Below are 20,339 nucleotides of genomic sequence, written 5' to 3'. Positions count from 1 at the left end.
TAGAAATTGCTTAGTAAAAGGGATTTACTTCATACCCTCGATCCGACAAATTACAGTTATGGCTATGGGTAATCTCACCAGGTTGTTTTCTCTTGAGAATGATAAATCTCTGTAGCAGTTGGAGGATTATCGTTGCTTATCCTCAATAGTTAGCTCTTGGACACCTCTTTGTGGATTTCTTCTAGGTGGTTGTCGGCGATAAAAAGTAGGGTTGGTGGTGGAGTTGCACGTAGGAAGCTGTCGGTCATCGAAATCGAAATTCTGTCGCTTGCTTCGGAAGGAAGCTTTAATGTACATATAGATTTAAGTTTAAAATCAAATATGAAAATAAAACTGACCCCATATTTTTCATAGTTTAAATAAAAGAGCGCTTTACCTCAAACCCTGTATCTATCCCGGGGGATAAACACAAGACTTGAAGATGAGACTCGATCAAATCAACTAAGAAATACATAACGTCCGTTTGGTCTGCGAAACCGTTTTATTTGCCGATAAATTTCCCTATTTAATATGAAAAATTAAATATGGTTTATTTTAAGCTGTGTTCGGAAAAACTTCCTATAAGGGCAAAACCCCTATAATTAATTACATTTTAAATGATCGAAGTCACTTAAGAATACTCTTGATAAAAATCAGAAAAAATTATCTTCAAGGACTTCAAAAGGATGAGACTTTTTAACGAAATCAGACAAAAAAGTGTGAAAGGGGAATGACTCAAATTTGGAACATTTATTACAGAATCCAAAGGAAGAAAAACTAGGGATGCCACAGATCCAGAGGAGATCCTCGGTGACTTCCCAGTCTACCCTATGGTTCGGCTTCAGTTTCGAGGAAAAATATTCAAGTGTTTCATCCTGCCAATTTTATTTATTTAGAGCTTACATTCGTGTGAAACAATCACATAAATAGCCTGAAAGATGTGAAGATTTATGTCGTAACGAACGAAAACCTCAGAATCCTAAAACGAGTTAGGACTTAGATCGTATACCAGAGCTATACAAATGCCTAAAGAAAAAGTTGAGGATTTATGTTGCGCTAGACGAAAAACCTCGAAATCCTATGGATTGTTGTTTTAATTCTATGAAAGGAACGGTTTAGCGGGAGAAGACATGTTCTGCTGTTGAAGATGGTCGTACTGCCCACCGCGCTAGTTCCAAGCTCCTTGTCGTGACGAGCTTGAGTTTTCTAGGGTGTCATGTTATGATGTCAAACCCAGCGGCCCTATGGTTGTAGCTCTTCAAATATTTTATAGATAACATGTTGAAGTTGTACAGTGTATAACATGACAGTAGAGTATGTAGCACATGACAAGCAGTAGAGTATGCAATAAAGAAAGCAGTACAAAATGCGGTTTAAAGGAAAAGTAAAAAGTATACAGCAGGTAGGTGATTTGCAAGAAAGTAACATGTTGTAAACATAAAACAAACCTGTATACCTGAGAGGTTCGCTGTTCCTTAGGTATAGTAATTGATGCAACTGATACAAATAACAAAACTTGAGGAAACAGGCTGAAATGCTTTATATAAATGAAAACAAAGAAACGTCGTTCAGAAATCTCGAGAAAGATCGCCAAAAGACTCACAACAGGAAAAATGCAAGGAAATCGGCGAATCGACAAATCGATTAAAATCATAGAAAATATGAGAAAAATCCCGAAAAGAGACCACGAGTGCTTTGTCCAAAAAATTCGATAATACATATGAAAAAATCTGAAAAGAGGGGACCGCAAGCACTCGGGTCGGGGCTAGACTCAACTATATATCAGTACTCGAGGGTCATCGAAGGCTACTCGGTCACCCGAATGTATAAATCCCACCACTTAATTAGATGGGTGTCCTATCGAACCTAACTCAGGAGGGTACTCCTTAGCCTAAATAGGTGATCAACAGGTGGACAACCGATGTTTAAAATGTATTTAAAATTTATATTTTCAAAATGCACACAGGCTTCAAATATGCAAAAAGTGGGCTGTATTAATTTTGTTTGTAGTAAAAAATGTGTTTTTGTTTTAGAAAAAAAAAAGTGTTTTTGTTTTAGAAAAAAAAAAAGGGTGTATATGTTCTTATCAAATTTGTTTTTATCAATTTTGAAAAGTAGTTGTCCACGAGTCGATCGTGTTGTCGGGCATAAAGCTACGAACAATAAGAAGGTTCGGGTCAACTTTTGCTAGTCTTATGTCGGTGAATGATATTGTCATCCTACAACTCACCAGGTTCCTGAATCGGATTCTAATGAGTTCTTGAATCGGATCCTGATGTCATTCCTACAACTCCCTTGTGGGTTGCCTTGTCGGTGAATGATATTGTCATCCTTCATTCTGCTATCTCCGGTGTGTCTTTGTCTTCACCGCCCTAAGCCCCAAAACAAAACCGACCTACTTGCGACCTTGCTTGATGGTTTCACGTCTAGCAAAAAGCTATACATGGACACTTATGTATCCGACATAAACATAAAAAACCAAACCAAGAAGCAAGAAAAAAAAGAACAAAAATGGGGTGAGAGAGAGGAGGGACTGATTCACCTAAAACATCGAAAAGAATGAAGGATGAATCGGCTCTCAAAACTCGTGACGAAAAGACCTGAAAAGGAAAGCCCGAAGATCCTTGAATCCATCCGAAAGGGTATCATTTTCTCACGTTTTCATAAGTGGATCAACCCAAGTCAAAATGACCTCCTAACGCCGGTATCCAAACCCCAAAGATATCTTTTATGAAATCAATTCGTCTCAGCCAAACATTCTCCCAAGATAAAATTCGAAAATCTCCCAAACTTCACAATTTAAATGAAAGGAATATAACCCTGGGACGACGACCACTTATACTTCCAAAAATCATGTCAATATTAAAGCTATTCAATTACAGACTTAATGAAAATCTCCTCGTATCAAATAAACATGAAAGTAAATGCTTATGGCCGGGGTCAATACAAAGAGATGAACAGCAGGTAAGGCTCTCGGCCAAGGCAACCCACAAGGGAGGCAACTACTAAGGCTCACGGCTAAGGGCAACAAGGGACAACTGCCAAGGCTTATGACTAAAGGCCACCCAAGGAACAACAAGTAAGGCTCACGGCTAAGGCAACCAAAAAGGAAAGTGGGAGTTAAGTTATTAAGGCTCACGGCCGAGACAACCAAAAGAACCGCCAGTGGCTGCTATGCTCCCTCGACATACATAAGAGGATAACTAAAATGATTATAATTTTTGGGATGACAAACTTGATTCATCAACAAAATATAAGCTAATTAATTACAACAAGAAAGAGCCGAAAGACTCCAAATAACCCAACAACAAGCTCACGGGTAGGACCGAAGGGGGAGACTAACTCAACCACATTACAAACCCATGGCTAGGAATCATGCAAATACAAAGACCGCAGCCTTATAAACTTCCAAACCAACCAATCCATCAAAACTGACTGCTCTCGAATAAGGACAACACAGTACGCTAAAACAGGCTCTCGGGTCAGTCCGCCAAAGCAGGCTCTCGGGTAGGGGCTAAGTCCAACAAAAATCAAAACCCAAGCCAATTCTCGGGTAGGGGCAGAACAAGGCAAAATCGAGCTCCCAACCAGAGTAAAACCGAACCGCAGCTAAGGTTCAAACCCGAGCCACAATAAAAGGGTAGAAAACACTTCCATGCCTTCAAGACATAAAAAATGCAATGCCACCATATATTTCGGATGAGGATACCTATGAAACTTTCCAAATCAAAATAAGTTCCTCCACATCATGCACTTTTAAGCCAAATATGGTCATAAAATGCCAAAACTGAGTTAACCGAAGCCAAAACCGAGCCCAACAGGGGCCAAAGCAAATAGAACCGAACCTTTCCACAACTATTGAGCAGGGGCAGGAGTGAACACCACAACAGGCTCTCGGGTAGGAGCTAAGACAAACAAACCGAGCTCCCAAATCAAGCCAAAACCGAGCTCAGCAGGGCTAAAACAGGACCCAAGCATCGATATAATCTCAGGCTTTAACAGAAATTAAATTTCCGGCTACTTTAAGGTGAAACTGATCCATTTAGAATCAAAGATTAGTCAACATGCCTTCTGAGACATCAAGATATAGAGCCAACATATGTCTTAAACAAAAGCAACAGTATAGAGAGCATGTTTAGGCCCCAACTTAAATATTCTAAACATGAAACAACTTCCAATATCAGTTTAAACAAAGTGATGCCTCGTGAGGTATTAAACCCAACCATCAAAACAAGTTACAAGACTTGTAGAATTAAATAAATCCTCCTACAACATGTATTTCAAGCAAGGAAGAGCCATAAGAAGCTAAAGCCGAGCCCCCAAACATGCATGAAAGGCCAAATAAACTCTCCAATATCTCATGCTAAATAGGAATAGATGAAAAGCCTCATAATACATATCCCAACATCCTTGCAAGAGGAGCTAACATTGTCTCAAAGCCATGTTTCAACCTTCTTATTCACAGTAATAGAAATATGTCATAATTTCATCTCAAGCAATTGGAGAAAAGAGGAACACTTATATCATGCTATATTTCCACCCATTTAAGCAAGTAATCAAGTCCAATCCCTAGAACATGCTCATACTTCCATCTCTAGAGGCTGGAGTAACATGCCTTTCAAAAATATAAGTACAACTCTAAGCTCTAAGCTAACATGCCACATTATCCATTGCACCAAACTAAGAGAGACTCGGCATAGAGTAAAATCGAAAACAGTGCAAGGCACAAAAGGGGAAAATGTACCTCCTTGAAGCAAAAGAAAGTAACACAGGAACTTTAAAGGCACTCCCCAACTTCAATTTCTCCTCCAACAATAAGAGGAAACCAATTCAAGCACCAGAAAATTAAAAAAGTTAGAAAAGAAAATGACAGAGTTTCCTCCCTTAGAGATTTTCATCCTTACCCCTAAGGCTACCAAGACTTAGGATACAACATAAAGAAGATATGATCAAGAAGATATGACAGAGGGATTGAGCGCAGAGGATTAGATTTTCGCAGAGGATACGATCCGCGACAGAGAAGATCGAACTCAGAACGCAGAAGATAGGATACGAGGGATGGGTGTCTGCGAGAGGCGAACACGGGAGAACGAGCTAACCTAGGGCTGAGGCAGGCCCACGGGTTCGAGAGAATGAGGCGGGGAGGGAGAGGGGGTTAGATTAAGGATTTTAATATAAGTTTATCAATAATGATAATAATAATAATAAAATATTATTTATTATTATAATTAACACTTAAATAGGTATTTTCCCCGAGACGTGCCGTCGCAATGAAACAAACGTCCCCCTAGGCAAAATCGATGTTCCAGATGCATCGACGCAGTCCGTTTCGTCATCCGGACTCGTCCAGGCAACCTCGTCGCCGATTGGGCTAAAAACGCATCACGGTCCGAATCCTATCAAAATTTCTGCTCGAATTCGATTAAAGAGGACGGCGAAGAGCGCAGTGGCGCCAAATCAACGAGTAAAGTCGACCCTAAAGCCGACAGTCCTATAGGAATGCTCTCTGAGTTCCTTCGGAGTAGCATTACCTGCTAAGCAATAGCGGTCAAAATTATCACATGGAACGTCAAGTCGAGCGAAGAAAATTTCAGAATTGCTAACGGGGAGGGCCCCTTCACTAGTTTTCTAGGAGTAGTCGACAGAAAGGTTTTACAGCTAGATCCTAGGCTAATAAAGAGGGGAAAACTACACCTAGACCGAAAGCGAGGTCAACAATGGTATTGTGCCATTTTCTCCCGATTAGATTTCTCGCGGATGTAGGATTGCGATTCAAGATTGGTCAGATTCTTAGGTTTCTGGGGTAGGTGTCAGGATGGAATGTTTGTGGAGGTGGGAAAATTGGATTTTGAAAATTTTTAGGGTTAAGGTTAGGAATTGCGGTAGGACTAGTTAGGGTTTTGTGGGATTTTTTTTTTGAAATTTTAGATTGGGATAAGAATGAAAAACTCCTACAAAATATTGGGCTTGCCAGGCTGTGATATCAAATAACATTGATCTGGGACTCTTAGAAGGTGTTCGAGAAGCGGTTCTGATGGAGAAGCGGTAGAGGAATATTAAGGGGATGGAATTTTAGGCGATTGCTAATATTTGGATAGGGATAGATGATGTTCGGTGGCTGTCTCGACTGAAGAAGTAAGGAAAATCACGAAACAATGTGACACAGATATCGAGGAGGGGTGTAAGCTGAAATTGTTGTGTGGATAACAATGGAACAAAATTGATAAAAATAATTTTCATGCTGCGAACATCTGTTGGTTGTGGTTTGGACAACAAAGGAGGAGTCCTATCAGGTGACACACACACACCACCTGAAAACAAAATCTAAGGATACATTATTCCAATAGAGATAACCAATAGAAAACATCTCCAAAATACATAAACCAAACCAAACCAAACCAAAGGTCTTTCTCAAAACAGAAAAGTAAACCTATAAATAGTTCCCCATGGAAAAACTTAATGAGAAAATAAAGGAACAAGGAAGAAATAAAAAAAGGAAAGAAAAGAAATGGCTAAATCTACGGCTCCAATTGATCACACGTCTGGTTTGGTACTGTAGCAAAAATCACAGTTCCTGTTCCTGCTATTACGAGAGTGTCACATATCGAGAACGGGATAATACACATCATGTGATTCCCGCTCCCTAGTCAGTTTTTTGGGCAGTCATCTAGTCTGTTCAAACATGACTAAAGGAGGCTTTTTCATTCTTCTTCATAACCTAATTAAGTTGATATATTTCTCGTATAGCTTCAATGAAACTTTCCAATGGCAAATCTTCTAAGTGAACGTTTTAAAACTTGAACATACTGATATTCACTGTTATAAAGAAGGTTGGATAACCTTCCCTACATTAAAAGTAGTGGTTTCATTGATTAGATTGTAGATTCTTGCTATGTAATGCATAAGTAATATAGAGCCAAACTGTTGATACTTGTCGGATGGTCTGTTGCATCTAGACTGCCTGTATTTTCAACCATTAAGAACGTAGGTTTAGAAATTCTAGCCCTCTCTAATGCATTTCTGTCAGTCTTTTGTGCTTATGGCCTCCAGTCATAAAAAGAAGGGAAATTTGCATACATACCACACAATTCTTTTGTATTTACGTATCTAACAGCCCAAGTTTGATATTTACATTTATAACACCTTAGTGTCATAAACCAATGCATGAAAAAAGTGTATTTCACTTTTAGAAAGATAGTGATGTGCTATTTTTGATGTGATATTAAAGATTTGGCATGCAAGTATGAATGTTTAGATGTTGGATAGACACATACATGACATACATGAGAAGTGTATGGTATGCATGTTGTGCCATTTTCTTTCTTTAAGACCACCATGCCTGGAGCTCAGTTGTTCATTAGAGATGATAACATTGAGTTTCTAAGCATCATCTGATGGCGTCTTGTGGATCATACACCATCGGAGCACGTCGTTGAGCCTGAGTACTATTTTCTGTTTTATTTATTAAATTAAGATTAGATTCTACCGCGGAAGCCTCTATCATGCATTTTAAGGGCATCTATGTCTGCAGCATGATATCATTGACGCTGCATCATGTTCAGGGACTTCTATGATAATTATTTGCTTTTATAAAATTGCAGTCTTTTATATATTTGAGTAATTGACTTATTGGGCAAGAATTACTTTTTATACAGGTCCTAAACAAGCAAAAGAAACATCCATGTCTTGGCAGTTTGTCGAAAACCTATCATCAGGTACATGATAAGAAATTAACTATGCTAAATAATTAATATTATATGTTTAATTATCATTGAAGTTTGCTCTTTGCTCTTGCAGCTGATACGTCAAGACCCAGTGTTTTGTTGACACACATCCCTTTGTACCGTCATAATGACTCCCCTTGTGGTTCATACCGGTCATCAAGTGTTATCAATCAGGTCTCTATACCTTCATGCTTCTCCTTTCATTTTCATGCTTGACCTTACTTCCGTAACTAAAATCATGCAATATTTTTTTCCTTCTATTGATGGCCTCATTTCATATATCATTATTTTGTCATGCAAAGAATTTTGCTTATTTAACTATTTATATACTTGGCTTTTTTTTTTCCATTGTGCATGAAAGCTTGGGTTGGTTGTCTGAGTTAGGAGAATTTATTATAGTCTCTATGGTGTGCACTTTGTTCTCCAATAAGGAAGATTTCTATGAATTTTTCTACAATTTGTGCTCTGCTTGTTCATAATGTTTATTCATGCATGTAGCAAGTTATTCTTACTATTTTCATCGCTTTACGTGCAGAGAGTTTCCTATGTTGATGACGACCATGGAATAAAGTAAGTTTCATACCCATATTTTTACAGGTTCAATTTTATATTCAGTACAAACATCTATTACATTAAATTGCCTTTTCCTATGTTGCTGATGATAACTTTTCTTTTAGGGCCTTTAATAGTGAAACTCATTGATATTATGATGATGTTTGTCATGGTAGAGACAACTTCTAATTTTGGGGTGGGGGTTGGAGGAGATTGCTTCGGTTAAATAATAATAAGCAGCAGATGTGGTGGTGGTTATGATTCTCTTGGTGATTTCCACAAATATGACATCCACTGGTTCTTTTCTTTGCATAATGTGTTTATTGCTCAATCAGATGTGCAATGACATGGAAGTATACTTCAAGCATTTTTTAAGCAAATAGATTAAGTTTACACGGAAGGAGCTGACAACTTTGGTGTAGAAATTTCCTTTATAAAATGAGTTGATCTAGAAAGCACTCAATGGGTGGGCCCCCCTTAGAATTAGGAACTAAGACTCGACAATTAAGTGGATTATTGGGCTTTTTTCCTTGGTAGTGAGGATATTTGTGGGAGCCTCCAAAATGTTGTTAAGGTTGCAATTTTTAGATAGAACCATGTGTCTGTTCTGCTAAAAATGGGAAATCAACTACACGATGGCTCATTGAGATGATTGCCAGAAATTTGTTAAGTTGTGATCAAAGATGGCATTGTAAAGGCGGTGAAGCCTTTGTACCTAGCATGAAGTTCGGATAATCACCTCTTGTGACTTAGTGCCAAAGAATTTGATAATGCTACTTTGTGGGCCTCAAAGCTCTAGACGTCATGTCGGTCTTTTTTATAAGGTGGAATAAGATGATATTTGACAAATTCTCGGTGTCTATTAATTAGGATTTAGAAGACCTTGACGGGTGTAGACAGTGGTCTTGGTGTATTGCATCACAGAAGACCTTCTAGGTAAGGAAACAATGGGAGTAGGTGAGAAAACAACATTTTCTCATTGGAGTCAAGGCGACACAGGCTTCTTAGATGGACAATTTATGTTCTAACGCCTTAGTGAGAGCATTGTTGGTGGTATTGTAAGTGTTGTCATCCTTAGGTGCGGTGTGTTTTGTCATCTTTAGGTGTGGTATGTGTTGTTGTTGGTGGCGAGGCATCAGTTGCCAAATTACATGTGTAAATTTAGGTCATTGATCAACTTTTTCATTTATGGACTTTAGTATTGAAACTCATTGATATTATGATCATGGTTTTCAGGGTAGATACAACTTATAATTGTGTAGTTTGTCGGGGGCTTTCTTAGTTTGAGCGAGCTACATGATTTAATCCTTATTTTACGTGGTATCCAATATTGTGGAGATAGTCATTCAACGGTGGTGGAGACATGTTGAACAATGATGAAGTAGTGGACGTGATGGTGGTTATGGTTTTCTTGATGGTTTCCATGAATATAATATTCTTGGTGATAGATGTTGGTTGGCCTTAGCGAGGACAATTGGCTTGCCTCAGCTGCTAACCTAATTGAATCTTTTTCTGTATTGAGATCACTCGGCTAAGAAATAGAACAAAGAGGGAAAGAACAAATTTTCTTTGTTATTGATGTTGTTTGATGCCTTTTGATGGATCAGAGCTGATGACCATGTGAGTTGTACGGGTAAGCCTAATAATATAGTCCTTAAGGTACTACTATACTTTTGTCTATTGTTTAGAAGGGTGCATAAACTCTTTATGGACCTCAACCGGCTATAAAATTGAGAAACAAATTGGCATCATAACTTGTTTAAAGAGTGAATACTACTTAGATCCATACCAAGTTTTTTTGGAAACTTTAGGAAGATTTGTTAACAAATGATCATGGTGATAGTTTCTATTGTCATGACATCATCAAATCCTATTATGTGCTAGGTGCGGTCAGTTTCACATTTTGATTGTTTAGGGCGACTTGAAATTTGGTGGGATCAGGTCCTCCAAGATCTAGGCAAAGAAGGCACAAGAGAACAAGGAAGTGTTGGATTAAGGAAGATGTGGTTGGTTGATAGGAAAAGGTTGTCTTATATCAATCTTGTTGTCATGCCTCGACCCAAGAACCTAGAATTAACTAAGGCAGAAACAGATAGTTGGACGGTGAAAGAACATATTTCTTTTAAACAATAATAGCGAGTCAAAGGTGGAAGTGAGTCAAAGTGGAGGAGATTGTTATAGTTAGACAATAATAAACAGCGGACGCGGTGGTGGCTATGGTTCTCTTGGTGGTTTCCACTAATTGCTTTGCATTAGTGTGTTTTTTTTTGCATACTGTGTTTATTGCTCAATCACATGTGCAATATGACATGGAAGCATACTTTAAGCATTTTTAAACAAATAGATAAGGTTACACGGGAGGAGCTGACAACTTGGAAGAATCGATCGACTTTCCCAAGTCTCGACAGGTTCGGTCCAGGCGACAGGAGACGTGGATGAGGATCCCACGCCTCTTACGCCCGTTCTGTGTCGATATTTTCTTTCGTTTTTATTTTTATTTTTTTTTCATTTTTTGTTTGCTTCCTTTTGAGTTATTTCCTATTTTTTTATTCCTTAATTAGGCTATTTCCTACCAACTGACTTTTATGTGTAGTGTGTTGTTTGGATTTTAGTTTTGGTTTTTAGGTATTTTGAGAGTTATTCTCTGGTTTTTTTGCTTTCCGGAGTGCTGTAATCTCCTCTTCTCATGTGGTGTGTCTATGGCTTGCCTATGAACATGTGATGGATCCCCATCGATGTTCTTACGTCGTCGATTCGTTCTTTGATCATTGTTTTCTGCTAAACAACCATCAAACATACTTCCAATAGCTGGTGAAAACAGAAATTTGAAACTTTACCGCCTCTAGTTCGCTGCCCCGTCACTATACACGCCAATTATCAGCTGTAGTTCATCTTGCCACTCACAGTAGCAATCCCATAGTGTCCCTAATGTAATTGTGTTCTTTCACACCTCCTAGGAACCTTATAACGATGTAATCTGATGTGATGACAGAGCTAGTAGAAATATCAGTTGGAAGAACAATATGCAATGCTGAGCAGGAGAAACCCTCAACGAGGTGCTTGGGAAATTATCATGGAGGATATGCAACTTGAAATCATCCATTGTAGCATAATCTCTCTTATTTTGAAAAAAGTTAGCTTGGGGAAGTCAACCACAACAACAATAATGACCAACCAGGTGAAGTTCAAGAAAATTCTATCCGCCAAGAAGTTTCAAGCTATGAAAAGCTGATGCCACGCTGATTCAACATTGAGTCTAGGAGGAGAGAATGTGATTTTGGAATCAGGGTAGGCAAATCGGTTGAGTTTATTGAACGACTCCAGATAGTTGAACAAGTTTTCGAATACAAGGATGTCCCACCTGACAGAAGGGTAAAACGGATCGCCATGAAGTTGATGAAGAGTGCGTCTTTGTGGTGAGAAACTTGAAGTGCCTGCACCAGTGTGAGGAAAAAAAGCAAAACCACTACCTGTTCTAAGATGAAAAAAGAGATGCAATATAAGTATCTAACTACCTCCGCATTATAGACATGATGTGTTTTTGTGGCTTCATGACTTATAGCAGAAAAATCTTTTAGTAGAAGAGTACACCTCTTGGTTCGAGTAGCTTAGGACTATGTTGAATTGTGAACTAGTGGAGCTCGAGGAGAACACTGTAGCCAGGTATCTGGGGGGATTGAGACCGTCTATTAGCAGTGCAGTATAGTTGCAACCTAATTGGACTTAACAGGATGTTCGTTCTTTAGCCTGAAGGTGAAGAGACAAACTAGATTCAACCTTCAAAACAAGTAGCAAGAGCACATCAACTAGAGTACCCAAATTCATCGCTCCTGAAGAGAAGCTTGCACAGAAGGAAAATAGGATTGACTAGACCAACACCACCAATAGATTCTCGACCAAATAATGTTTCAAATGTCGTGGATATGGCACCTTGCATCCAACTGTCCGAACAAGAGAGCGGTGTATTGGATGAAGCAATGAGTGAAGATCCAAAGGAAAAGAATGGAGAGTACTGACTACCTGTAGGTGATGGTGAAATGCTTGTGGTTTGATGAGTTCTTTAGACCAAGCCTAAGAGTGATCATTAGTGACTTATATAATTTCTTTTGTAGTCGCTGTGATATAAAGGGGAAGGTGTGTAGCTTCATTATAGATGGATGTAGTTGTGAAAATATGATATCTACGTAGATGGTGAATAAATTGAGCCTTTATATGGAAGTATTCACAACCATACTCTCTTGGTTGAAGAAGGGAAATGAAATTTGTGTCGACAAAAGATGTTTGATGGAGTTTTTAATTAGAGACAAGCTAGAGGATTGAATTTGGTGTGATGTTGCTCATGGATGCATGTCGTATTTTGTTGGGCTAACTATGGCAGTACGAAAAATGTACATTTTATGACGATCACAAAAATACCTACACATTTAACAATGATGTCAAACATATTGTACTTCTGCCACCAAAGGAGTCAGCAACGATGTGCACTCAGACAGAGATTGGAGCTATCGTTTCTTGTGCTATCTATGAGAGAGGCATTGGTTGGATTGTCCTTGGTAATACTAGAAGGCAGCGAGATGAAGGAAGCAATACCTAAGGTAATGCGACCATTACTAAAGGAGTTTCAGGATGTCTTGACGGACAGTATGCCACCTGGATTGCATTTGCGAGAGATTGAACATGCTATAGATTTTATCCTATGATTAGTGTTTCCCGACCGGGTACCTTATCTGATGCGACCAATAGAGTATGTGGAGATGCAAAAGCATGTTTAAGATCTGATAGCCCGAGTATTAGTTCGCGAGAGCACCAATCCATGTGTTGTGTCAGCTTTGATCATTTTAAAAATAGATAGATCATGACACATGTGTATAGGTTGCAGGGTCATGAACAAGATCACAATAAAGTATTAGTTTCCTATTCCTATTCCTAGATTGGATGATTTTCTTAATCAACTGCGTGGAATTAGTTAGTGTTTTCTCCATGGTTGATTTGTGCAATAGTTATCGCTAGATCAAATGAGACTAGGAGATGAGTGGAAGACAATCTTTAAGACAAGAGATGGAGTATGGGTGGACTGTCATGCCCTTTTGGTTGTCCAATGCCTCGAGTACTTACGTGTTGCTGATGAACTAGGTTTTTCGAGCCTTCATTGGGAAATTTGTGGTTTTGTACTTCAAAGACATCCCGGCGTAAAAAAATTCAGAAGATGAGTACTTACAACATTTGCGCAAGTTTTTGAGATTTTTTGAACAAAGCAACCATATGGCCATTTAAGGAAATGTCATTTTCTTAAAAATTTATATTCAACAGTTAACAATTTTTATTTATAAATTTTTTTTCTTTGAATTCTCTAAGATATATTTTGACACTTGTTTAATAGTGTTTGTTATCCTACGTAGAATTAACTACTTCATGAATCACCCAAAATTTGAAATCTTGAATTAACTACTTTATCTCGCGTAGAAATTCATGAACACGTAAAATAATTTTTTTTGTGTCTTTTAGATGCCTCTATCTAATTCTACGAAAATGTTTCTTTGTATTTTTTATATTTTAGCACTTCATTTTAAATTTCAGAACTATAATTGATATTGAATACTTAAATTTTCACTTGCAATAATTTTACAATCTTTACATTATTGACGATCTATTTTCTTATAAGAAAATAATTAATTTGTGTTTTATTAGATAAACTAATAATATGTTCATCTCTTTTTTTTTTTAAAATAAAATTTTAGTAATAACCAAATCAACAACTAAAGTAAAATTTAATATGATTCAATCTTTTTATTAATCACTCCAAATCTTCTATCACTATACCGATATGTCTATTTAAACTTCATCCAATAAAAATTTTTTCTTCAAGAGATATCATTTGTATTAATTCTTCTAGGTTATTCTAAAATTTTTCTTTTGAACCTATATTTAAACCTACTTGAGGAGCATATACACTTATAACATTAAAAATTTTAGTATCAACAATAATGTTTAGAGAAATAATTTTATCTCCAATTTTATTAATTTTTAGAACATTATTTTTCTCAGTCTTATATATAATTACACATGCACGTTTCTTTGTGCGACTCTTAATTGAGTACCAATGTTTAAAACCTAAGTTATCAATATTCTTAGGGTATATTTGGGACAACTACAACATATTAAATAATAGTTGTGAAGTTGCTGAAGAATAAACCGATGTCTAAAAAACTGCGGTGGTTATTACAAATTTTTTATTTTTTTGGAAAAATTCAGACCTCAATTAGAAAGTTACCATCGTACGTAGCTAGGACCGGTAGTAACATATATATTATGACGACAATTTTTTGAAGAAGCTGCCAAAACGCAGTTTACCCAATCAGACCAGAGGGAAAATGCAAATTTCACCACCATCGCACCGCCACCCCAAACAGACCCTTAGGCTTTTCTCCAACCCATTTAATTTCTTGAATGCATAAAATATTTATTTTCTTATGAACTATATTGTCTACTAATTCCCTTAATTTACTTGTATTCTAAGATCCTATTATGATATTAGTTTCCTGGAATAATTTCGTTGGTCTTATTGTCTACATTATGGGAACCCTTGCTTATCTAACAATACAAATGAGCGCCTGTGCAGAGATTTTTTTACTGTATTCATTCCATACTCAATGTCATGATTTTTTGACAGCATTTTTATGCTGGTTGTCAACTAACACAACCGTCCACTTTTTGCATCCGGGGCTTGGGACCGACAATGAAAATATTAAAAAGAAAAACAAAGAAAAGATCCCAAATGCAATTAGAGTGACTCTTATCTTGTTGCCACTCCCCAGAGCAATTTGATGGGGTTTACGAGCGATTTTTGGCTAATTGGTGGTGCGGTCTACAAAAGGCTCTCATTATTGGACAGACGTAAAGATGGAGCAACATGCGGCAATCAATGCAAGTGAATTCTTTTAGGCTAACTTCAATGGTTGTCAAATGCAGCCTTTTTATCTTAGCCGCTAATGCGGGGTTTAAGTTTAATATAGTTTAGGGGCTGGTTAGGATCACTTCTGTTTTTTTATTTTTTATTTTTTTTAATTTTGTTTTGTTTATATTTTAATTTCAAATAAAATATATTTGAATATTTGATTAAGGTATATATATTTTTAAATATTCAAAGCATCTAAAAGTTATTTTGAGTGATTTTAAAAACATATTAATTTGATTTTAGAAAAAAAAAAGAAAAAATCACACTAAACTTAAAAACAAAATTGATATCAAACAAGCCCTTGAATTATGAGAAAATATCTGTTAGTCGGGCTTAAGTGGCAAGCCTAGCTCTGGCTTGGGCATGGGCCAACCATCGTCACTCAGCATTTGATAAATCAGGCAATTATGATGTCTTTACAAGGGAGAGCTCATTGATAACTTCCCTTATATGCCTGCTTAGGCAAGTGTGGCAAGGACATGCTAATCCGCCACATTACCCAACTGACCATAATATAAAAGGAAATTTTCTCATCTAGTTTTTTACTTAACGGTAATATGAAATAGAATTAGCTGTTACTAATGGCAAGCAAATTTTATTGAAAGAATTCTACTAGGCATTTACATAAACATTCGAGTTGAAACAGAGAATATATACTGATAGTTTGAAATTAGTGATGTATGAGATCCCGAGGTAGCCCAATGTTTGAAACATGATCTTCTACTGGTTTATTGAAGATGTTGAGCAACCAGCGAAGGGATGAGCTGTCTTGTTGTCTACTATTACTAATTTAAAACTGTTTAATTTCAAATTTCCACTGAACTGATTGGCTTTATATGCTTATGAACTTATTAATGAAGCTTTTGGTGTTGGAGCTTGATAAACAAGCAGGGGTTTTGGTACTTACCCTTTCATTAATCCTATGCAGGTACCAAAATTACCTGACAAATGAAACTTCCAGTCGTTTATTGCACTTAATCAAACCTGTAAGATTCTTTTTAACTATAGTGATTATCTCTCCTAAGAAGGCAATTTTTCATTTAAATAAAGGAAGAGTTACATACATACGATCCAATTCCTATTCTTTTACATATCTGACATCTAACTTCAATTTTTACATATATGCCACTTTACCAATAAAAAAAAGGTGTATTTCACATTTTATAAGTTCAAATGGTGGTTTTTTTTAATGTGATATGAATGATTTTGGTGGTATAAATGTAAAAAGTAAAGTTTAGTTTTTAGATATGTAAATACATAAGAATTGGGTGTTATGCATGTAAATGCCCCTTAAATAAATGCTTTCATTGCAGACGTTTGTATTGTCGGGACATGATCATGATCAATGTACAATGACTCACTCAACAGAGTTTGGGCCTGTGATAGAGGTGAGAATTTTAAATAATTCTTCTTCCAGTTCTTGGCTTGCAATTAATAAAATTTGCAGCATACCCTAGGGACTATCAGCTGGCAACAGGGAAACCTTTATCCATCATTTATGCTACTTACCGCAAGTCCTTCAAATACAACTAGCTCAGACACTGCTGTTTCAACTAGCCTTTGTTTTCTTCCCATGCAAACCCACATCTACATCTGGTACTTGTTTTGAAACATTAAACCTATGTTTTCTGTGCTTAATTTCTTTTGCAATTTTGCCTTTGATATGCGACAAATTTACCAAGGCATTGCCAGGTACTTGTTCCAGTTCGTTGTTACTATTTTACTTCTTTTTACATGGCCTACAAATGGATTTGCGTTTTTCGGTCGATTTACGAGCATCATTAGTTCTGTGCGAAGCAAAATGGCCAAAATGAAAGAGAAGGTCGATGAGGAAGATTGTGAATACGACATGGTCTGGGATTCCGAGGGTTCGATGCATTTAATAAAGAAAAGCAAAACTGTTCCTGTTGCATACTCAAATGTTGGAAAAACAGGAAGGTGCGCTAGATGACCACACTTTCAACTTCATCAGTTGCTTCCTTATTTTGATTCTCTTATAAAATTTGCGTACCACCTAATTCCTATGTATTTTGACATCTAACACCTATACTCTTACATCTATGCCCCCCAAATCTTCCATACAAAAAAAAAAAAAAAATTACCACTATTTTAACTTTTAAAAGGTGAAATAGGCCTTTTCTTGCATAGTTAAAAGTGGTATAAATGTAAAAATTAAAGTTTAGGTGTTAGTTATGTAAATACATAGGAATGAAGTGGTATGCATGTAAATTTTTAATTTTCATATATGTATAAGGATTGTAGTAAATGACCAAAATAGTTCTTTTCATCGGTCAATTATAACACCAGGCTTTTCTAGGTGTTAAATTTGGTCTTTCCTACCATTAATTTTCATCCAAAGAAATAGCGAAGTTGGCGACACTGCCAATTTGAATAAAGAACACTTCAAAAAGTTTATGGACTATTTTGAAACCTTTGCTCACAAGTTTGGGCCAGTGAATCAATTTCGACTGTCACAGGGGTAATGCCGTGCTGAGGTCTTCTGCGAAGAAACAATCGACACAAGAGCAAGAGGCATCCGTTTTGGTGGAGATGAGTAATGACATGAATTTGGAGAAGTTTGGAAAAACTCGGCAAAATCGATCGATGATGATGAGGTTGGTTCAAAGGTTGATTCGGGTACTAGGGTCGACGATAATTATTGCTGCTGTAAATGTTCCTCTTTACATGATGCTGCTGTTCAAGGACTGGATTGAACGTTGATTAAAGATCAATGGTTTTCAATGAGCCCTTTGTATTCATCATCATGAATATGAGTATAGTTTTTTGGTTTGTTGTATTTTATGTTTTTGTGGAATTTTACTTTTTCTGAAGTGTGTTGGCGGCACAAGTGGATGTTGAGTGCAAATCAAAAATGAAATTTTCGTTTTGATATTTGAGAATTGTTACAAATTCATGTGCAATATATGGGATATATGGCTTTCTTGGAGAACAAATTTTACCTTTCTTTTGCTTTTTTAATTTGTAGTGGTTATGGATAGCGCCATTTTTGGCTATGATCAGAGAAAGATTGATAAATATTGCTTAGAAGAATATTTCCAAATGGCATGTCTATGATGAGGGAGATTGATAAACATTGCTTGGAAGAAATTTCCAAATGGCTTGTCAATGATCAAAATGATTTTTTTTTACCCTTACCACAATGTTTATACTTCACTTTTTTGAAAGTTTTTTTTTTTTTGGGCAAGACAAATTTTTTTTAGTACATGTACAACAACAAGTTTTTATCGCATTAATTGGGGTCGGCTAGTCGCTTACATGAATCTTTTTTTTATATAATATGCTGAAGTCTTTTTAGGCTCATCTCTATCTTTTTTAATATAAGTTGAATTTAAAGCATCAACTTTTCCTAACTGGATTATCAGATGATCGACATTTAATGTGATCAAACTATCTAAGATGACTCTAATATTATTTGTCATTGGAGGTATATCAACGCTCTCATAGATATATTTGTTTTACATTTTGTCTAAGGTATTACCACTTCATCCACCTAAGCATACTTATCTTGGCAAATTTAATTTAGTTTTATTTTCTCTTTTAAAGGCCAACATTTTGTGCCAGAAAGCTTTGCATATCTTATAACCATGTTATAAAATTTTCCTTTTAAGTCTAAGCGGTACTTTTCTATCACACAATAGACACGATGCATTCCTCTACTCTCAATCATCCAACTTGAATTTTATTGATAACATCTCAATTTATATCATCATCACTTTGAACAATAGACTCGAGATATTTAAAATGTTCATACTTTTTAATGATTTGATTACTAATTGTTGCAATTCTGCCATTAGATTCACTACTAATAAAATTATATTTTATTTATTCAATTTTAGATTTACTCAAACGAAGACCTTTAGACTCTAATGTAGACATCCATAATGAATTTCCTAAATTCTTTCTCTAGTTTTATCCACAAGGAGAATAATATCAGCGAAAAACATACATCAAGGTATATTCTTCTGTAAATGCCAATAACACCAACCAAATTAAATCAAAAATAAATGGGCTTAAAGCTGCTCCCTAATGCAATCCAATTGAAATAGAAAAATATTTTGTCAATCTTTTTTCATTTCAAATACAAGTAACAACTATACAACTATAGTATACATATCTTTAATGACTTTAATATTTTTTATATCAACACTTTTCTTCCCTTAAACTCTCCAAAGAACTTTTCTAGGAACCTTATCTTAAGTCTTTTCAAAATTTGTAAAAATCATATGTATACGCTCCTTACTCTCTCTGTACTTCTCTATCAAACTTCTCAATAAATGTATAGGTTCCATAGTAACTTTCTCGTTATAAATGCAAATTGATTATGAGAGATTTTTCTATCACGTTTTTATCCATGTTCAATTACTTTTTCTCATAAATTTTTAATGTATGAGAAGTTAACTTTATTTCTTTATAATTTGCACACTCTTTTGCATCACCTTTATTCTTAAAAAAATGGAGACCAAAACACTCATCCTCCACTCCTGCATTTTTTTATTTTTTAAAATAATATTAAAAAGTGTAGTAAGCCAAAAAACTTCTAAATCTACTAAATATTTTCACACTTCTATTAGGATATCATCAGACATATTGATTTAATACCTTTGGTTTTCCTTAAAGCCTCCTCAACTTCTTTCTTAATAATGTGATAGTAAAAATAAAAATTATGATTATTATTAACAATTTTAAGATCACTAAGGTTGAACGTATTTTTAAAAACTTCATTAAATAGATTACGAAAATATCTTAATCATCTATGCTGAATATCTTACTCTAAGAAAAGAATTTTTTTTTATTTTCATCTTTAATACAATTGAATTAAATCTTTAATTTTCTTTTCTATTTGTTTTGCTAGTTTATACATGTGTCTTTCACCATTTTAATTATCCAATATATTATAAATATAACTAAAAGTAGAATTCTTAGCATCACAAATTATTTTCTTAGATTCCTTACTGAACATCTTATATTTTCCCGGTTCTCTAAGCTCTTACATTTAAATAAATTTTTATAACAAAACTTCTTATATTTTAATATTTTTTGCATATTATTATTGTACCACCACTCATGCTTTTAGTATATGTGCCATACAAAAATATAGCTAGGGCTGT

At 35.9% G+C, this 20,339-nt stretch overlaps 1 protein-coding gene across 2 annotated transcripts in view; it reads left to right on the top strand.

Annotated features, from left to right (window-relative positions):
* Positions 1-18,012, top strand: part of LOC110020472 (uncharacterized protein C630.12) — a 49,442-nt gene extending 31,430 nt beyond the window's left edge. Inside the window, exons 6-13 of one of the 2 annotated variants that reach the window (XM_020718587.1) lie at positions 7,635-7,694; positions 7,777-7,877; positions 8,239-8,273; positions 16,139-16,196; positions 16,524-16,598; positions 16,668-16,806; positions 16,893-17,148; positions 17,688-18,012. In XM_020718587.1, coding sequence (XP_020574246.1) covers positions 7,635-7,694; positions 7,777-7,877; positions 8,239-8,273; positions 16,139-16,196; positions 16,524-16,598; positions 16,668-16,806; positions 16,893-17,148; positions 17,688-17,931 — 968 coding nt within the window. In that variant the 3' untranslated portion in view covers positions 17,932-18,012. Of the gene's footprint in view, positions 1-7,634; positions 7,695-7,776; positions 7,878-8,238; positions 8,274-16,138; positions 16,197-16,523; positions 16,599-16,657; positions 16,807-16,892; positions 17,149-17,687 lie in introns of both variants that reach the window. The other variant, XM_020718586.1, reaches the window with a different exon arrangement.
* The last annotated feature ends 2,327 nt before the right edge of the window (positions 18,013-20,339 follow it).

Source organism: Phalaenopsis equestris, unplaced genomic scaffold (genome assembly GCF_001263595.1).
Source record: "Phalaenopsis equestris unplaced genomic scaffold, ASM126359v1 Scaffold000098, whole genome shotgun sequence".
Taxonomy (NCBI): domain Eukaryota; kingdom Viridiplantae; phylum Streptophyta; class Magnoliopsida; order Asparagales; family Orchidaceae; genus Phalaenopsis; species Phalaenopsis equestris.
This window is presented reverse-complemented; position numbering and strand designations above follow the sequence as displayed.